Below are 19,242 nucleotides of genomic sequence, written 5' to 3' on the forward strand. Positions count from 1 at the left end.
GTGCTTGCTGTGTTGTAAGTTCCTGTTTGTCTCATGATTTAATCAATGGTAGAGAAGTCACTATGAAATTTGTAAAGGTGAAATTAAACCACCTGCAATATTTAAAGATTCACAGTATACATCAGCTTTGTGTCCATGGCATTTCAAGGGGGGGGCTTAAAAAGTAAGGTCCCTAGCAACCTTTTCTTTATCATTTCAAAGCCTGGCTGTTGGACCAATGGCTTGTGTGAAGTGGTCTGTAGCTAGGATGATAAGAACACTAAAGAACACATTATTTTTGTAGAACATCATAGTACATACATGTATGCTAACTGAATGGACCGTCTTTTGGCACTGAAAAAGAAGTGGTCTAGAAAAGGGGTATGGTTAGAACATCTTGGTGGTGGGATACTGCAGACAAACTACATTGTGTTTATTGCTAGTTATATAGGTAGTTAAGTAACCTAGTATAGGCTAGTGTATAATGAACGACATCTACACTGTTGTTTTAGATGTATATAATGTGTTTGAAATTCACTAATTGTCATATGTGGTTCACATTTAAAATGCTTTTGCTTATATTAGGACCTCCTTGACGAAGATATCCGAGGCAAAAAATCTGGTCGCAGAAAAGTGCGGCCTACGCTGAGTAGGGTAAGTGCTGGAAGTTTGTCTGATTCAAGATTTTTAATGTTTTACCAATGAAAAGACAGAAGACAAAAGCCTGTCCATATTAGGCTATATTTATATGCTATACATGTAGATTGTACAGAATGTCAGTTTATCTTCAGTTGTTATGTTAAAAGAAGAAGAAAAAACATGCAAAATGTACATTCTTTGTGTCAGAAACATTTAACCAATACATTTACAATACATCTTTTGCATTAATAATAATATTAGGTGAGTGCATGGATGAATGGGAAATACAAATGTAGAACAAGGTGGGGCTGCAGTTCTAGGAAGGATGCAAAACTACTATCAGCGCTTACACTAACTCGCTCGCTCACTCACTCACTCACTCACTCACTCACTCACTCACTCACTCACTCACTCACTCACTCACTCACTCACATTGGAGTACAGTATTTTAATTGGGATGCATACTAGAGAAAATATATGATATTATTATTTTTATAATATCAGATGGGTTTCAAATCACATAAAACTGCAAGGCTCCACTGATGTAATTGTTTACTTATTTAAGTTCCATTGATCTGCTACCAACCTCTCTGACATTCAGTTTCTACAACAACACCCACCCCAGGTCCCCTAGCATCTCGACTTGATACTTTAAGCCTTTTCTTTAATGGTCCTATCAAGATCTGGCTTTTCAACTCGCTGCATGCGTTTGAATAGGGGAGCCCCGAGGGAAATGTGCATAATCTGTGATGACTACCCATGGAAGCTAAACTGTCAGATCTGATTATAGTCTGGATATTAATTGGCTCTTTTCTGCCATATGCACAGTATGGGTGTTTGAGGAACGACAAGCTAGAAGTAATATGATTTCTGCAGCATGTGAGGCAGTTAGGTTGAACACACTGTTGGACAGCTTTTTATCTCTACATTTCTGCCATCCCTGCTGATGTAATACAGCTGCAAAAGAAATGCAGACAATTTTTCTTCATGTGGAAACAAAAATTCGGTTTCCCAAGAACTTGGAGAAGCCAAACTTAGCACAGTTATTAGACTTTTAACAAAAAGAATTGGTATATCAAAGTTTTCTGTTCACAGTGGATGGAAAAGATGCTTAGTAATCCACATAATGCATCCTCTGATTAAAAGCCCACGTATACAGTATGCAGATGACATTCACCTTGTCACACCTGTTTGGCAGTCACAGTTGAAAAAAATGAAAAAATAGATTAGTGTGTGTTCCAATCTATGCATGTGTTTATAGCCAGACATGGGTCATGGGAAATTTCTTACGAAGTTCCCTTATTATTTGTTAACAATCACTATAGATAATTATTTTACATGCAATTCATGTCTAACTTTTATTCGATTATCAAGTATTCGTGAATTGTGAGTATTAAAAACTGCATATTTTACATTGTCTTGCTGTAGCAAAGAAACTTCAAGCAGAAGTTCATTGCTCTGCTGAAGAAGTTCAAGGTTCCAGATGAGGTATGTACATGTAGATTTACCATCTAGCTGTGTCTGTACTGCCATCATCTTTTATGTTTTGTACAAAAACAATAGTTATTCAGCTTCCATTTTTTTATATTGCACTTTTAAGATCTGTCCTATGCATCTCCAACTTGGACTTGTTCGCAGTTTGAACATCACCAGGAAAACTTATCCAATGTCAAACTGTCAGTTGACATCTTTAACATGGGAACTTTGATTTTGTTTTAGTCTGTAAAAATGTGTAAGGTCTGATTTAATGTTTTTCTTTTCTTCTATGTTATTGTGTTTGTTTACAAAAGTCATTGCATACTTGGTAAACTATCTCAATTGGTAAATAGACACCTGTCCAGTTTTCTATCAGTAAGACCAGATGGACAATGTTGATGCGCTCTGGGAAGGACCCATATTCTTATTAATAAGCATGGTGGGTTCTTTAACATCCTTAAGGTGAGTACCTCAGGCTTTACGTTCCATTAAAAAGGATGTTCCTCAAGCCAAAGTGCTCACAGCAACAGTCTTTATTGGAAATCTGTTACCTGCGCAGGTGTTGGACTCAGAAGCAGACCAGTATGCAGAACAGGAGGGCCACGCCCGTGACATTGATGAGGAGCTGGACCTGTATAACATCGATGACCTGGACCTGAGCGACAGCGGGCAGGAGATAGACGACAACACATCCATCATCTCAACACCCAAACCTAGCCTCAGGTTGGTAGGGCACAGATTCAAGTCTTAAAATCCAGACCTGTAAGCTTTACAGATTGTTTTGATTTTTGTTCTTATATGATTTCAAAGTATGATCTTTATTAGACAATATGACTTTCTTTATGACATACTCCATAGTGACTACAGTTTCTGCACCATTTCTAAGCTTACTCACATGTACTTGCAATGTATGTAGAGCAATATTTTCATTTATTGTTCAATTCCATTTTTCAGACCTTTCTTCTCACAAGGTGTGCACACCATTTCACAAGAAATTCCCCAGACTCAGGTGAGCACAGACAGTTGCTATCACTCAGTTTCCAGATTGCAAGATTGATTGTCGACAGGACATAGATTTCATAGCAAATACCTTAGCTAGTAAGCTGTGGGTGTGTTTGGAGTCTCTAATGCCACATCAGTTCAAAAACATGATATTTAAAGCATCTGTGCATAAAATGATTGACTTGTTCGTTTGTAAGATTCACTTGGCACAGTTGTGATAACAATGAAGACATGACTCACGTATAAATACAAATGTATGTCACAGTTATAGTGCTGTAACTAACTTTGGTATAACAAGTTGTATATTACATACATGTATGTAACAAGCATGGTACCCCTAACCTAGAAATTTAATAAATAACTGTAGCTGGGATGCTCTACTATGTATTGTGCTTGTCACTGTTTATTCTTTGATATATGCACTATTCCTGACCAACCTTGGCGAGATGAAAATGGAGTAAACACTGCTCATGTACAATGTACATGAAGGTATGAGGCAGCATTGATGGTGCATTTTACTAACCATGGCTGATGGGTCCTCTACTACAGGTGATGGACATAAGTGATGATGTTGGTCTGAGACCTGAGACAGAAGGCCTACAGGTACAGACACACCCTACGCACACACCTCACCTCACCCCACCCTTCAACATAGCAGCAACATATTAATGTGCAGCAATGGGGTTGAATTGTTGTTCTTAGACTGCTGAACTGTGACATTAAAAAAAAAAAGTTGTGGTTTAGGATATATCTCAGAGACAGGTGACAGAAATCTGGGACAACATTTTTCATTTGTTACTTAAAGGGGCATTCCACTCCAGAAGCGGGTATCATAATTCATCAGAGAATAAATTGTTATGCTTGAATCAAGTTTGTTTTGTCAAATGTACCATGAGTTGAAGCCTGAACGCAGGGCGTGCATTATAGCGATCGACTTCTTGAATTCCCCGCTGGTCCCTTACCAACAATCCCAGAATTCAATGCGCATGGTGTGTTACGGACGGGCTGGATCGACGAAGCCGCCAAGGACTCTTCCAGTTGAAAAGGTTGGTACTGGCATAAATTTCGATGTTAGATGCTCAGGATTGCTTTTTTGGCTAGACTAAATATGTGTGCACAACCTCTATCAGAACTGGTAGGCAAACGCGTTCCAATCATTATTTGCGGGCCATTCTGTAGCGATCTGCCAATATGTAGATAGTCATTTTTAGATAGCAGAATGGTCCGTAAAAAGTTGCCAAATCTCTGTATTCCGAGGTACGCTGAGCATCAGACTTTTTGTGTACCTTCCTAAATGTCCGATAGTAATTTTACCGTTTTCGGTTTGCTCTCACTCACTCAGCGAACCGAGATATTGGGCCCGAAACTGACCATGAAAGTAGCGTGTTTACTGTTAGCGGCGTCATTTTTAGCCTCCACCAGGCCTTGCTACGGGGGTGCGTGGATCGTACAATTCGGGAAAAAAATCGGGAATTGGCCAAGGGAGTCAGTCCACGATTAGATTCACATTTCCCCTCCACGGCCGACCAACCTCTCTGGTAGCAAACCCTTGCCTTTGGCAAATTATTCTCCTTATGAAACCAGCGTAGTCAGTCTGGTATTGAGGCTATCCATTTTTTGTTTTGACATACGTCAGATGCACGTGTATGGCGACAAGCGACTACTTTCAGCTCTCACTACAGTGCTAATATCTCTGCATCCTGAAAAGCTAAGGTCTTCAAACGTTTTGTGTACATTCCTAACTGTTTGATAGTAACTCGACTGCTTTCGTTATATTTGTAGTTATACCGTTTACGAGAAATCGGGCCTAAAATTGACCTTGCATTCAGAGTGTTTTCGGCTAGCGACGCCATTTTTTTGTTGACATGTGATGACCTAGTTTACTACAGTGATAATATCTCTGCATCCTGAAAAGCTAAGGTCTTCAAACTTTTTGTGTACATTCCTAAATGTTTGATAGTAACTCGACTGCTTTCGTTATATTTGTAGTTATACCGTTTACGAGAAATCGGGCCTAAAATTGACCTTGCATTCAGAGTGTTTTCGGCTAGCGACGCCATTTTTTTGTTGACATGTGATGACCTAGTTTACTACAGTGATAATATCTCTGCATCCTGAAAAGCTAAGGTCTTCAAACATTTTGTGTGCATTCCTAAATGTTTGATAGTCACTCGACTACTTTTGTTAAGCTCGTAGTTATACCGTTTACGAGAAATCGGGCCCCAAAATCGGCCTTGCATTCAGAAGTGTTCGCGGCCACGCCATTTTTGTTGACATACGATTACCAAACTTTTACATTGTATTCAAGTGCTAACATCTCTGTATTCCCCAAAACTACGGTCTTCAAACTTTTTGTGTACATTCCAAAATGTCTGGTAGTCACTCGACTGCCTGTAGTTGTACAATTTACAAGAAATTGTTCCCAAGGTTGGCTAAGATAGCAGACACCGGAAGTGCAGGATTTGCAGAATTCCATAGCATGCAATAATGTCATAGAGTTCCATGTCTTTAAAATTATGCATAAACTGGTGCATAACTGCCACTTCTGTTTTTGTTTGATAGAAAAGAGAAGGACGTGGTCGAGGAAAAGCCCAAGTCAAAAGGTAATTTTTAATTTCATTACTAGTAGAAAAGTGTCCTCATGTGCCTACTTACATGTATGTATATTTATTTCTTAAAATGACAACACTGGATTTGTCAAGGGACATGATATGTTTGGTAAGATTACTTGTTCTGGTAAAAAAGATTGACAGAAGTGTATGATTTGGGCTAATGGACTAGGCACTGGTATACCTCAAAGTCAAACCAAAATATTTATTGCACTAACAGATTTTGTAGTGCATGCAAAATCTAATCATTATCATGACAAGCTTATAATTGCTTCTTTCCTGGGAGTGACTCTGAAATTAATATAAGAAATGTTCTCTGTTTTGGCATGTAAAAGAATATGTGGCTACTATACTGTATAGTAGCTAGTGTAAATCTATATTTAAAACCTTTCAAATATCCGATTTAAGAATTATAGTCAGTACAGTACTAATATATATTGGGTGCAGAAATGTGCTAAGCACTGTTATAAGTGATATATTCTTTTGTAGGCAGCCCAGAAGCCATTCTTGCTTGCTTGTATGCTTGATGGATGTTATATTCAGAAAAGCCATCTTGGAGTTGGGTAATGTTGTAATACTAAGATCATACTAATAGTTCATGTATGGTCGATTTCAGCAAAAGGTTGACATGGAAGAGTCAGTTTTTGCATGGAAAGGGAGATGGAGTTTGTAAATTTCAGCCTCTCTTGTTATTCATGATTGTCATTTTTAACATAGATGCAAATGTGGCCTAGTATTATTTTGTCATCAATGAATATCTTAATCACAAGAACATTGTTGACTTCAGAATATATTCTTTGCAGATGACCTAAGGCAGCGGCTGGACTACAGTAAGAGGCAAGGAGACTATGTGGTCAAAAACATCTATGAGAAGAATCAGGACTACACTTTCAAAAAGAAAGGTGTTGAAGGTGGTCATACACAGGCGTCGGGAGTTTTGTGGTTGCTAGGTGCTCCAAAAGCCTGACTTTCCAGGCCAGACAATAAAACTGCAATTGCACAGTACCGTTCAAGGTTTACAGGCTAGTAAACAAGTGTCGTTTGGAACTCTACTGTTTTCATGGTCATGTTTTCTCATTTTTGTTATGTTTTTTGTGACAAAACTACATGTAGTTTCTGTTTTGAACGTTTCAAAACTGCTGCTGCTATTTCTCTTAGACACAAGAAATGTGAAAATATAAATATTAATTCATGAACATGCAACTTGAACATGTTGGCAGTAGCCCATATACTTCAGGTCAAATCCAGGTAGATCCTGATATACTGATTTTATATGACAGGCTATATTATTATGTTAATAAGGACAAGTTCCCATTGTATATCCAGTGGATCATTTTATTCATAAATATCCTGCCTACATATGTCAGAAACAAATGCTGTTTTACAACAATATATGTGTATCCACCAAAGTTTTCCCTGCCTATTTGTGAAGATTACACAGAAATGTAATTGTATATTGATATGATATACATGTCTTTCTTGCTGTATATCTAGTTCAAAGGAATATGAAAATAATGATACTTAATTTACTTCAAGGTTTCTATTTGGCCTGTTGTATAAAGCATGGATAGGTAGATAAATTCATACAGGTGAGGTAGATAGATGTCCGCATTTGGTTGAATGCACCTGTTATAGTGCAAATAATGTGGAAACTGTGTAACACTGTTATCAAGATTGTTTTATCTTAGCAGTAAAGCCTCACCCTAATTCTAATTCTAACCCCAAGCTTAACAAGAATGGATAACCCTAACAGTAAAAACTCACTCTCTGGTTTAACGTCAGATCAATTTAGCAATTGAACATGTGGTGGCGAAATATCTTAACAGGAAAATGTCCTATGTAATTAGTCTCATCTTTAGAGGGATAGGTCTGTCTTATTTTGGTGACTGCACAGGCTGGAACCACGCGCCACACTGATCTCCCAAGACGATTCTTGTGGATCCAGCACGTGAACTGTCTGTACGCTGACAGTTGTAAGATTCTGGGAGAAACAAAAATGCATGTAAATTGTAATGTTATATTTTTTTTGTATTAAAAGATTGCAACAAGTACACTGCTTGCCACTTTGTTTCAATCTGGTTATTTTCAGATCTTGGTATTGCCCTAACAGCCCCCCTCCAAACATTTCCAACTTTTCACACTAAATTGGTGGCACAAGTTATCACAAAACTGTCCATTTCTTCACACAAAAAGTACCGGAAACGAGGTTTGAAAACTTTTAGGTGCACAACATATCAGGTAATATACTGTAGTGAAAAAAGGTTCCTGAAAAATTTTAGTATGATTCATACTTACTAAGTTCAGAATGGTGCAGGTAAATTTTGTCTGGTGCAGGTAATTTTCAATGCTACCTGCACCAGTGCAGGTATATAAAAAAACAGTATTTCGAGTCCTGCTAGATTTATATACAGGTCACAAATTCGACCACATGTGGCTATGTTTCCGTAAGCTCACCATCGTGCGACCCCACACACAGATCGTGCAAAATAAATGGAACAGAAACACAAAATCTACATTTACCTATTTCCCAATGGCTCCCTGACATCTTCCAGTTCAAGTCATTTTGTCACTGTAGATAATATAAGTGCAGTTTTCAGTGCAGACCTCATGAGACGGGATGGAATTCCTCGTGTAGCTTGACGCATTTCAGCTGGCTACGGCCGCTCCCGACGCCCATACCGCTGCGATCGGGGTTGCTGTGGTCCACGGGATCTGTCAGCTCACGAAGGTCGTGGCAACACATACACTCACACACTGTAGGCTGCAGTTGTAGTCATCGCATCTGCACCATATGCTTCTTGGCGCTAGCATGCATGCAACCCTCCGTCTCGTAATCCCGGCCGTCCCGTGCCGCCCCTGGTTGCGTGGCGGTCCCAGCAAAGGCTTCTGCAGGCTGATTGTTCTCATCGCTACTCTCCGACTCTCCAGAATCACGTTCAGGCTCATATGCGTATGGCATAATGTCGTCTGAGTCGAACTCGTCTGAGACACGCACGGCCGGAGTCCGCCATGACACTTTGTCGTCTGCTTCGTGTTTTGATCTGTGCGGATGCCCATATTTGGAAAACCCGTGACGTCAGGTCAAAGCCGAGAATTGGAAGCGGTCCCGCATGGGGGTTCATAGGTTTAGAACAGTGTTTGGTCGAAAAGTCAGTCGTGGTGATTTAGTCAAAAGTCGGGTGCATTTGTATTCCGAAGAGTGTAATATATATGGGAAAAATACTCGTTTCATGAGTGGAATCCCCCTTTAATGACTGTCATGGCTGCCTGGCTTAATTTTTGTAGTATTTTAATTTTCTTCCTTCATCTGACTTTTTTTGCCATTAGTTATTTTTCCAACTCAAAATGAAATCAGATGGATCAGGTTCTATACCGTGCCAGATTGTTGTGTATTACCACAGATTAAAGTGCTGTGGTGTCTCTCTTCATAGGTATATATAGCATAGAACAATAGTTTTGTATGAATGTAAATTGTAATCATAAGCCGATGCAATGTTTCTGTTAGTATGTGAGCATGGACAAGGGACTATCCCATAATTGCAGTTACCATATGTAGTTTATGCATTCAGGGCGGTATAACCCCAATGGTGCTCGTAACACCATATGTTTGGACTACTACTACTTCATGTATGCATTCAGCCAAATAGTTTTAATGTGTGTGTTGTTGACAGGACCCATCAGGTGACCTAGACACGCACTCTGACATGGGGAGTCCTGCACGAGACAAGAAGATCTCACAGAAGTCCTTGTCTCCACAGGTATGTCTTTAGTATCTCCTGTACAATGGTTCAGGTGTGCATGTCACACTGGTCTGGTTACAATGAATAACATATAAAGTATCTAAAGCGTGACTGTCTTGATACAAAGGATGCATCATCATCAGTGCTGATGCAGTGGATTCTGCCTCAATAATCGTTTTAATGGCCTGCATTTGCATTCAGCTTTTCTTTTCAATAGTCTTTCCTATAGGTGCGTGTGCTTTGTATCTTGTAAAACCCTTTCACTGTGAGTATTTTTACTGTTGTAAAAGGAACCTTCGGTAGTCTTCTGTGAGGTTTGTCTTCAGTAGTGTGCTGAGTAACATTTGTAGTCTCATCCTCGTATCTGTTAGAGCCCAATCACCCGAGGTACCAGCCTGACCAGAACACCTGTACCAAATGTTATTGCGTCCAAGGTATGACATAAATACTTTAATCTTTGTTGCCCTCTCCAAAATGCTCAGGCTAAAGAGAGGCCAAGCAGTGCCAACAGAGAACGCAGCATCTCCATGAGGGAGAGGAAAGTCACCTCCAAAGACATGGCCAGAGAGAGAAGAAACAGTACAGGAGTACCAGAAGCACAGGTGTGTAGTCTAACCACACGACTGTAGTAGTGCTCATCAGCAAGAATAGGTTTTATTCAGTCTGTAAAACTGTATCAACCTGTCAAGTGAGTCAACTCAGTCTAACTATTTGTCATTCATTTTCCAGTGAATTTTTTTTTTAGAAGTGTAACTTGAACCAAAGATCTGAATGGCTAATCAATTCCTGTTACCATGCCATCACAGAGGATTTGGTGACGCATATACATTTTTAGGCATATATTTAATTGCCAGTCATTCTTTGATTAAGAGGTACCAGATTAATCGCCAGAGAATCAATCAAACAGGCAGACTAGAATAGGATTGATATGAGTCTGCACATACTTACCTTTTCTTCTTGATTTGTGATAGCCTCCAGTGATTTGGTTTTGAGTTGGTCCATAGTATTAACAAGAATGTACATTGTAAGTAGGACCTCCTAGACAAGAGACAGGCTAGTAGGACACATACACATGTTGTTGTAGAGGATATACCGTAGATGTACATATAAACAGTTCTCTTTCTGGATAGTACCAAGTAGAATGACAAAGGTGCAGTTGGTGGTAACTCCTGTGTATTGGGGAACAAACTCAACCATTCTCTGACACCCCTACACAGGGTTCTCCCAGTTGAACAGCTCACCGTGTACATGTACATGTACACAATCACTTATGTTGTTTTTTGTTTGTGTGTTTTCATGTGCTTACAACAGGGTGGGAGGAGAGACATAAATACCAGGAAACTTTCCTGCCCTCCACAGAACTTGTCCTCCTTGGGTGTTGTAAATGAGGTAGACCTGTTACCAGTAACAGTTTGGGGTTGGATGGTGGCGGTGCACTGTCCTAACATGGACCAGTTGGTCTATTACATGGACCTGTTGGTCTATACTGTTGCTTAATGTGCTACATTGACAATGTCCTTTCTTCTTCAGGTGAAAATGGGTTTAAGATCTGTTCCTGTCATATCTATTGCAACTAACCTTATGATTTTCAATATAACGTCATGTGTGACTAGATTATGCTGCCATTTCATTAAAATTTTGCCTCATTTCATCATAACTTTTCTCCTTTTTTCCTAGCTTCCTTTCATTTATTTGTTTATTTGATACTCTCTAATGGTTTTGCTTATTCTTTGCTTCTATTTGTTGATGCATCAGGGCTGTCTCCAGGGCCCATACGTCTGTCCTCGGATGGAAATTTGCTCCTTGGAGCGGACAAAAATTTTACTGTTTGTCCAAATATCCGAACTTTATGACATTAGATTGATGAAAATCTATTTTTGTAAGTTTAAGATAACAGACTTAACAACAAAAACTAACAACATGTATTGTCATGAAATCTACCAACAATGAACGAGAAAAAAAAAAATCAAAGCTGGAGACAGGACTGTGATGCATCAAAATAAAATAATTCAACTTCACTTGGCAACTTATATGTTTTCATTACTCATCCAACATGACAGACAATACTTCCATCATAGTCACATGTGAATGCTAACACCTTATATGTACATGTACAGATACACATCATCCTCTATTGTTGTCCCTGTCCCTATTCTTGAAATAGCAAGCAGAAGTCCACCATGTCACCGACTCAAGAAAGATGTCTGCCCCAACCCACCTGATATCTAACGCTTCTCAGTATGAAAAGGTAGAACCTTCAGCACAGAACACAACACTGTGTCATGAAGCTTGCAGTTCCTCAGAGCTTGTCTGTCTTTCATTGCTGGAAGTCTAAAAATTTAAGGGTGTAATATTTCTTCCAGCTATTTTCATATTGTTGGGGTCATTTAGTATCTCTGTACCTACATAACAATCATGCACTGGTGGAGTGTATGTCAATGTAGTACAAAATGTATATTCTAAACTGTGATTTCCCACATTTAACATCTTTACAAGTCTCATAAGCCTATATTCTTTCTGTTAGATGTACTGTATTTATGCTTTCACCCACAAGTGCATTTTGGAAAATTGCCTTATAGCAAGCAAGAAACATGTTATTCGATGTAAAAGAAATTTGACATTACATTAATTGTGCTCATGTATGTGTCTTAATTGAGAAAATGTGCACAGAAACATATAGCTCAACTTTTGCCACAGGAAGTAGATTTTATGAATGACATAGTTTGTGTACACATTGGTTTTTGCCTGATCTAAGAAAAAAGCTTTAAAAAACAATGTTTGTTCCCCTCTAATGATGACCAATATGACAAGAAAATATGTCATGTGGTAGCCTTGAGTGTACCTGTAGAAGTAATTGATACTAGGCTACTACACCAGTATCACCATCTTCATAAATACAGTAATGAAAAGCTTGTTAGCTGTGACACCATGTTTTGTCACTTCAATCATCATTATACACTTGTTACAGTGATTACGGTCTCTATTTGGAAAAGAAATCTTTGTATTTTTACTCTATAGAATAAGAAAGTCTGTAGAGGATGTTATTCATAAAGTTTTGATGTGGCTTTACTGACAATTACTTGCAGAGTGTGGTCAGGAAGACCAAGTCAGGCCCTGGAGTGTTGGTGATACAGGACCAAGTCAGATGGGGCACGGTAAATGTTCAGCACAGCAACTTGTGGAAAAGTCTTCTCCTCTTGCTATGCAGCATTCCCATCCTTAGACATTTCATGTTTTTAACAGATCCTTCCTAACATTGCAAAAGATCGCACTACAGAAAGGAGCTCAAATTCTAAAGCCTTTCATACAAAGTGAAACAGTAACAGTGATGCAGCAAAATTAGCTGCAAATGTAGTGTAAGTCTATCTATAGAAAAGTTTATAAGAGGAAAGTCTTTTTTACAGTCACTGGTTATGGTAACAGCAGAGTTGCTGGTTCCACTAACTTACAGCATGTTGGAGAGAAGGTTTCTAATGTGGTTCTGTGTTGAAAGCTTTTATGTGAACTTAACACACATAACCTTACAGTTTGTTTCCTATTCCTCTATATAGGGAGGGAAATATAAACACTTTTTTTGCAAGTTGCAGTGGTGAATGGTGAAGGGGGTCTTGCCATCCTCTTGTATAATATTTCTACATTGTCTGTCACTGCCAGTACTATTACATTATGTGCAGTTTATTTTCAGCAGGCATGACCCTGTCACATTTGTCATACATTGGCTTTGATAACAGTTAATTGGGAGAATTCCTGGGACAGTCGTGGATGGTCCTACAAAAGTCTGCTGCATTGTGACAGTAAATGTCCCCGTTAACATTCTGTTTGTCGAAGCCACACTAAAATCCTAAGACAAAAATGATTGTACAGCAAATGTGACTGAGCCTCATACTGATGTTGGTGCACACATCTAGTTGGTGTCTTCTTTCCAATGGCCATATGTACTGATTCATGGTGCTACTTGTAGTGCACCTTTCATTGCTATTGCCACATTCTCACCGCAGGGTTCTACTCAAACAACAGTTGCATCTGTCAGGAGATATGAACTTAACCCGATTTTTTTTCCTTCCAGGTTCCCCACAAGTCCCTGTATGACCAGTTGGCACACATCATCCCCTCTGATGAGCACCTCCCTGACAGTGTGGTGCTGGTTAACACAGCAGAGTGGCAGGCACAGGTAAACTAATATATGAAAATTTATTCATCCTGTGCTGAACAATTTACTTTAAAGGGAAGATTTTTCTTTACTACTACACATATTTCTTTATTTTGAAAGCCATTGATTCTTCATTATGAGTTTGGCATTTTTGTACACTGTAACACTCCTCATTTTCAAAGACTTTTGATACATAGTAGATCATTTTTGCTCTCCAATGATAAACACATGGATTGTTTGATCAATTAAGCAGACCAGTTGATTTATTTATTTATCAAATGATAAATGGAATAAATGCATATTGGGTAAATACATTGTGTTTGGGTGATAACTGGACCGACAGACGGATGGATGGATGGATAGAAAAATTTTCAACATGTCAAATTTATATTAAAGAAGGTCCAAAGTTACAGTCTACTTAAAAAGTTAATTCTCTGCCCCCCTCCCCCTCCAGACCCAGCTTCTAGCCCAGAAACTCCAGGAGCTGCACCACAGAGTGGTGTGTACATCCTCACAGGCTGACGTCAACGCCACCTTCTCATTCCTGGTGGCCAAGATACAGAAGTTGTGAGTCTGACTTTTGTTGTTACAGTAGTTACCTTAATCCTCAGAGTTTGTTTTACAAAGCCCGTGCCAGGAATTCTTTGTAGTGTATGTCATTCAGGTTTTCACTTTTTGAAAGTCTTGAATCAGAGAATCTTAAAGTTATATATGTGTTGGCAACTGGAAATTTCTAGATTGGTCATGGCAGGCAATGGCTTCTATATCTGGCAAAAAGTCATAACCAGGGCTTTGAATGCCTTATCAGCATACCTGCAGGTAACATTTAGAATCACCTCCACAGACAAATTGTACCTGGATCATTAAAATTTTAGTAGATGGATCACAAAGAGAACTGTTTGACCATTGATGTTACTTCTTGTGCATTCCTCAGCTGTAACTTCAACTCCCAGCAGCCCATTCCCATCAGAGTAGTGCTGGTTGGTGGAGAGAGTTACGTCCACGCCATCCTCAGGCCATACGTCGACCAGTTCTCGCAGAAACCACCTGACTGGCAAAACCACATCAAGTTCTACATCGTTCCTCTAGGTAAACTGGCAGTTGACTTGTTCCTTGGGTACAGCATTTCATACCAGTCATCAGAATATTCTGCAAGTTCCAGTCAAAATCTGATTTTAGACTTGGTTTTATCAAATAACCAAAATATTATGTACATGTACTTCTGCATACATTTGTACATCATGAAAGAAACTGGTGGCAAAGCGAAAGGAACTTCATGTGCAGACTGAATATGAGCAAAGGTGTAAAAACTTTTAGTAATGCAGAGGATTTCTATCAAATAATTTCTGTCATAATCTTGAAGCACTTGTTACATGAAGATAAAAAATAAATGTATTCTAAACTCAACATTCCTCTCCACTCACATTTTCCAGGAGGCCATGTCCTTGCTAGGTACCTTGCTTCAATAGACAGCAAGTATAACGCCACCTTCAATGACCAGACGTGGAAAGAGGCCTTTGAAAAGCCTGACTCATCAACACAGCCAGGTGGGTTCCTCAACTTTAACTTAAAGCACGACTACACAATCTGGTGAAAACTGAGTTAATTATACACTCAGTCTGAAAGAATGGTAGACATTGATATCCGGATCTTTAACTTAGATTGACAAGATGGTTATATTTCTCACACACATTGATATGTTGGTATGTTAACAGGATACCATCAGATTCTTGTTATATTGAAAATCTAGACATTTTTACACTGTACTTAAGTCTGATATATGATTTGATTACATTACTTCATCAAGTATACCGTTAAATAAATTAAGGAATGTTGGGCTTATGTCTTCAAACATTGAAACCATTTGTCTTAGGGCTGACTTGCATGTCCATGTGTGTGCTGAACGAAGCCAAGGGTATCAGCCATTCTGTATACCTTTGTATGTACTAAAGTGATATTGACACTGTCTGATATATGTTTATATGACCTATGGCCCCATGCACGTTCCAGACTACCAGGAAGTGATAGGGAAGATCAGTTCCTTTGTCCTGTCGGCTAACGTGACCCACCAGCTGCCCATCGCGGAGGCCATGCTCACGTACAAGGCCAAGGTCACAGACGAGGAGTCAACACAGACCTTCATACCGTTCGTCGGGGTAAACCATTCTCAACTTATCAAGGGGGTGATCTGTACCCGTTATTATCTTATTACAGTAACTTTAAAAAAGATGGCTGACAACAAAATGGAGGTCTGTTCAGGGAGTGCCACAATTGAGCACGTAAAAGGACCCATCACACATATTGAAAAGTGTAGGGGTCCTTATCAGTGTAAGAGGGGTCAGATAAATCTGTCCAGATATGCAGCTTGTACTCACTCACTCACTCACTATCCGGTTAAGCGTCCGTTCTTCCCTGTCTTTCAGAGGTTGGACGTGTCGCCAAGACGTTTTACTATTCAGTATAAATCTGGCGTGTTTTGCCATGAGGCATTCTACCACATTTTAGTAAGAGCAAACAAGCAAACAGCCAACAAAGAGAACTTACCAGAATGGTACCGTTCAACATTCAACATTCAACATTGATAATAGCAAGGTTCTGTCAAACATTGAAATGAGATGTGATGAAAGCCCTTTGCGAAAGTACCACCATTCAAATGATAGATGATCAAAAGGTACATCAAAACACCAAACGTATAATTTTAGCTCTAAAAGAATCCTATATTGACATTTCTTAACCAATAGGACATTTCTTAACCAATAGGATGTAAGAGTTGGCAGCAGTGAGTCAGCAAACCTGTCAGTGTCGATGGACATGGACGACGGTGTGTCCGGCTCCCCGCAGCTCGCATCCGGCCTGACAGCAACCCCGACCTCCACCTCGCAACAGGCCATCAAAGACATGAAGGAGACAGCAACGCCTCCTACCTCTACTCTGGGAAGTCCAGGCCAGATGCCACAAAGGTTGGTTAGACTGTTGTATCCCTATTATCAAATTCTATTGCTTTATACTTGCTGTCCTTAACTTTCGATGCAAGCTAGTAATGAAAGCTTTATTTATGAGCATTTGATTTAATCATACCCGTGAACTCATAACTATAAGTAAATCATAACTACTTAAGGATGCTGAAGTTAATTGAACAAACATATGAACATGCTAAGGATTGTCACATTAAGTTTAGCCAGTGAACTGCTGGCACTAAGTAAGAGTTTCAAAGGTTTCAGTTATGGTGAGATACCTGTAAGACATGTACATGGAAAATCCCGTCATTCACTAAAAAATCACTAATCCTGTGTATGGTTTACAAAACACTGATTCCTTTTGCCATGCACTACTACATGCTGTAGTGGCTGTAACAATCTCATGCTTGTGCTGTAGTAAGTTTATGCCGTACTGATTTTTCCAGTGAGAACACACAGGTACTGCTGACTAGTACTGATCCGTCGTCAGGCGCGGTGCCCAAAGTTAAGGCAATGGCCATGTACATAAGGTTTGTGTGACAAGTGCTCCTACACGTTATCATGGGAGCAAGGAAGGTGTGCGGTGGTGTCTCTCTCTCTCTCTCTCTCTCCTAGCACGAGCTATAGATTGTGGATTTCTAAACCTCAAGAGTGTCAAGGGTTAGGCTTTTTAATCAGCCAGTGACACTTTAAAGGTTATCTCCAGCACTTGTCACAGGATATCTCACTCTAATCCAAATATGACCTGTTAGGTTGGTCAGATGTACATACAAATGTATAACAGCCATTTTTCATCAGACTAAGATTGATACAAGAAACACTGTGACATGTTCTGTTCATGTTATACAATTTTGTACCTGACTGTTGTAATCCTAAAACCACTGTGATTATTGGATTATATAAGGCACTGAGGTGACCTCCTCTGTACTAACAGTCTGTCTCTCCATGTAGCACAGCCTAACTACCCACAATTACAAGGTTCCAGATCGAGCTGTGTCCTGCTCACAGTTTCCATTAAATCACACATTAAATTTTCGTGTTTATGTCAAGACACCCACTTATAAATGTACATGTACTAATTAAGGTTGAGCCCAAAGAATTTTTTCCCTGTATCACACTGTACACTGCTACATATAAGTGTAAAAAACAGAGACTAGAATCATATTTTTTTGCCAAAAACACTGCAGACACCTTTTAAGGGGTTTTGACACACCACATTCATAAGTCATCCAGTCAGTCATACAATAGCGCTCCCTAGTGGAGATGAACCAAACTGCAGGCAGAGGGATGTTTGTATTGCAGTACATGTATGTACAGTATATCTGACAGTGTTTTGCCCCCCTCCCCACCCACCAGCCCCTCCTCTCAGACTGAAGTCCTCGACCTTCAGATTGACTACTGGCTGTCCAGTCCGCCCAGGGAAGGTGGGAAGGAGAAGGAAAAGGACAAGAAGGAGATGACCAAAGGGACAGTCAAGACATCGGTCAGATGGCTACAAGTAAGGACCAGATTGGAATCGCCTTAAATGAAAAAAAGATGTTGGCCACATTTTGAACCCTAGTTGTCAGTTCCAATGAAAAAGAACATGGAAGTATCGGAACAACTTATTTCTGGAGAGTAAACTTCTGTCTATATGGCTTACGTATAGTGTCAGAAACTTTTAATTCAGATAGCTTAATTCATTGTACGACAACAGAAGTGAAGATGTGATTTTATGGATTGTTATTTCACACATGCCAAACCTCCCCCTCCCTGTGTATGGTACAGGTTAACCGGCTGCCCGTGAGCGGAGACGTGTCGGGATCCAGCGGTACTCTCACCATGGTGCTGGTCACCAAGGAGAAGAAACAGAAAAGTGAGAAACCACCCCTCCCTACCCACCTCCCGTTATCTTCAAACGTTAGGAAGAATAATGTGATCACTTCATGAATATTGCCATTTGCTGTGTAAAATTGTATGTTGTGATTTTTCCAACTCTTTTTGATGAGATGCCTTCCAAACCTTATTAAGATTCCTCCACCCCATGTCAGAGTCTACAACAGGATTTGCATATTTCTTTACTGTATTATTTATCCCCAAGTCTCAGATATGGGGTTCTACTGAGTGCAACCAGCACATATCCAGAATGTACATGTAATAGCATGACACATGAACTTCAGTATATAAGGCTGTGTTCATAGATAATATTCCATGGATTGGATCTAAAGCGTTGTCCCCAAAGAGCAATTCAATACCATACTTGCATCATGGTCTGGGTACGTGGTACTGCAACCAAGGTTTGGAAGGTGGCTCAGATGTCGTGTCATGTTTCTGGAGCGGCCGTCCCGTTGTGGTGGCCGTTACAGGTCAGTAAGGCACGTACATGTAACAAGGTGCGTCTGTTGTTTCTCAGAAGCTTACCAGCTAACCACCCATCATCTTAATGCAGTAATGCGAATAGGCAAGAAGGCTAAGGATAAGGAGGCGGAGTCAAAGAGTCAAACCATCGAGGCGGTCAACAGGTTGATTTGTACATCAAAGAGCCAGAGCAGCCCGCTCAAAGGTCAGCTGAATATGCTTTTTCAATGTGTCAATTTTTTCAAAGTCCCCACGTTCTGAACTAAACAAATTTGTGGCATGCTTTAGTGAGCATCTGTTAAGTCTTTTGTTGTGGTTTCTGTTTGTGCAGTGATTATTATTTATAATTCAAT

General features: G+C 39.7%; 1 protein-coding gene and 2 long non-coding RNA genes across 12 annotated transcripts in view; 2 read left to right on the plus strand and 1 right to left on the minus strand.

Annotated features, from left to right (window-relative positions):
* The window catches only part of LOC118411202 (phosphofurin acidic cluster sorting protein 2-like), a 50,686-nt gene that overhangs the window by 28,569 nt on the left and 2,875 nt on the right, over positions 1-19,242 (plus strand). For 4 of the 9 annotated variants that reach the window (XM_035813290.1, XM_035813298.1, XM_035813338.1 and 1 more), the window contains 20 exons: positions 565-633; positions 2,047-2,106; positions 2,654-2,817; positions 3,049-3,103; positions 3,646-3,699; positions 9,377-9,463; positions 9,928-10,047; positions 10,757-10,834; positions 11,610-11,693; positions 12,532-12,600; positions 13,512-13,616; positions 14,050-14,162; positions 14,530-14,684; positions 15,029-15,142; positions 15,606-15,751; positions 16,356-16,555; positions 16,999-17,082; positions 17,909-18,050; positions 18,320-18,407; positions 18,945-19,094. In XM_035813290.1, the coding sequence (XP_035669183.1) occupies positions 565-633; positions 2,047-2,106; positions 2,654-2,817; positions 3,049-3,103; positions 3,646-3,699; positions 9,377-9,463; positions 9,928-10,047; positions 10,757-10,834; positions 11,610-11,693; positions 12,532-12,600; positions 13,512-13,616; positions 14,050-14,162; positions 14,530-14,684; positions 15,029-15,142; positions 15,606-15,751; positions 16,356-16,555; positions 16,999-17,082; positions 17,909-18,050; positions 18,320-18,407; positions 18,945-19,094 (2,137 nt within the window). The remainder of the gene's footprint in view (positions 1-564; positions 634-2,046; positions 2,107-2,653; positions 2,818-3,048; positions 3,104-3,645; positions 3,700-9,376; positions 9,464-9,927; positions 10,048-10,756; positions 10,835-11,609; positions 11,694-12,531; positions 12,601-13,511; positions 13,617-14,049; positions 14,163-14,529; positions 14,685-15,028; positions 15,143-15,605; positions 15,752-16,355; positions 16,556-16,998; positions 17,083-17,908; positions 18,051-18,319; positions 18,408-18,944; positions 19,095-19,242) is intronic. The other 5 variants (XM_035813307.1, XM_035813316.1, XM_035813327.1 and 2 more) reach the window with 5 other exon arrangements.
* LOC118411360 lies at positions 3,901-6,617 on the plus strand. Of its 2 annotated transcripts, XR_004830664.1 has the most exons (4): positions 3,901-4,142; positions 4,733-4,809; positions 5,659-5,699; positions 6,493-6,611. It is a non-coding gene; the product is annotated as an uncharacterized LOC118411360 (long non-coding RNA). The 2 variants fall into 2 exon arrangements; XR_004830663.1 differs by lacking the exon at positions 4,733-4,809 and having other exon boundaries at positions 6,509-6,617.
* On the minus strand, positions 7,027-8,956 carry LOC118411369. The gene is made up of 2 exons (XR_004830665.1): positions 8,226-8,956; positions 7,027-7,686 (listed from the first exon to the last, which is right to left on the minus strand). It is a non-coding gene; the product is annotated as an uncharacterized LOC118411369 (long non-coding RNA).

This window comes from Branchiostoma floridae, chromosome 1, assembly GCF_000003815.2.
Source record: "Branchiostoma floridae strain S238N-H82 chromosome 1, Bfl_VNyyK, whole genome shotgun sequence".
NCBI lineage: Eukaryota > Metazoa > Chordata > Leptocardii > Amphioxiformes > Branchiostomatidae > Branchiostoma > Branchiostoma floridae.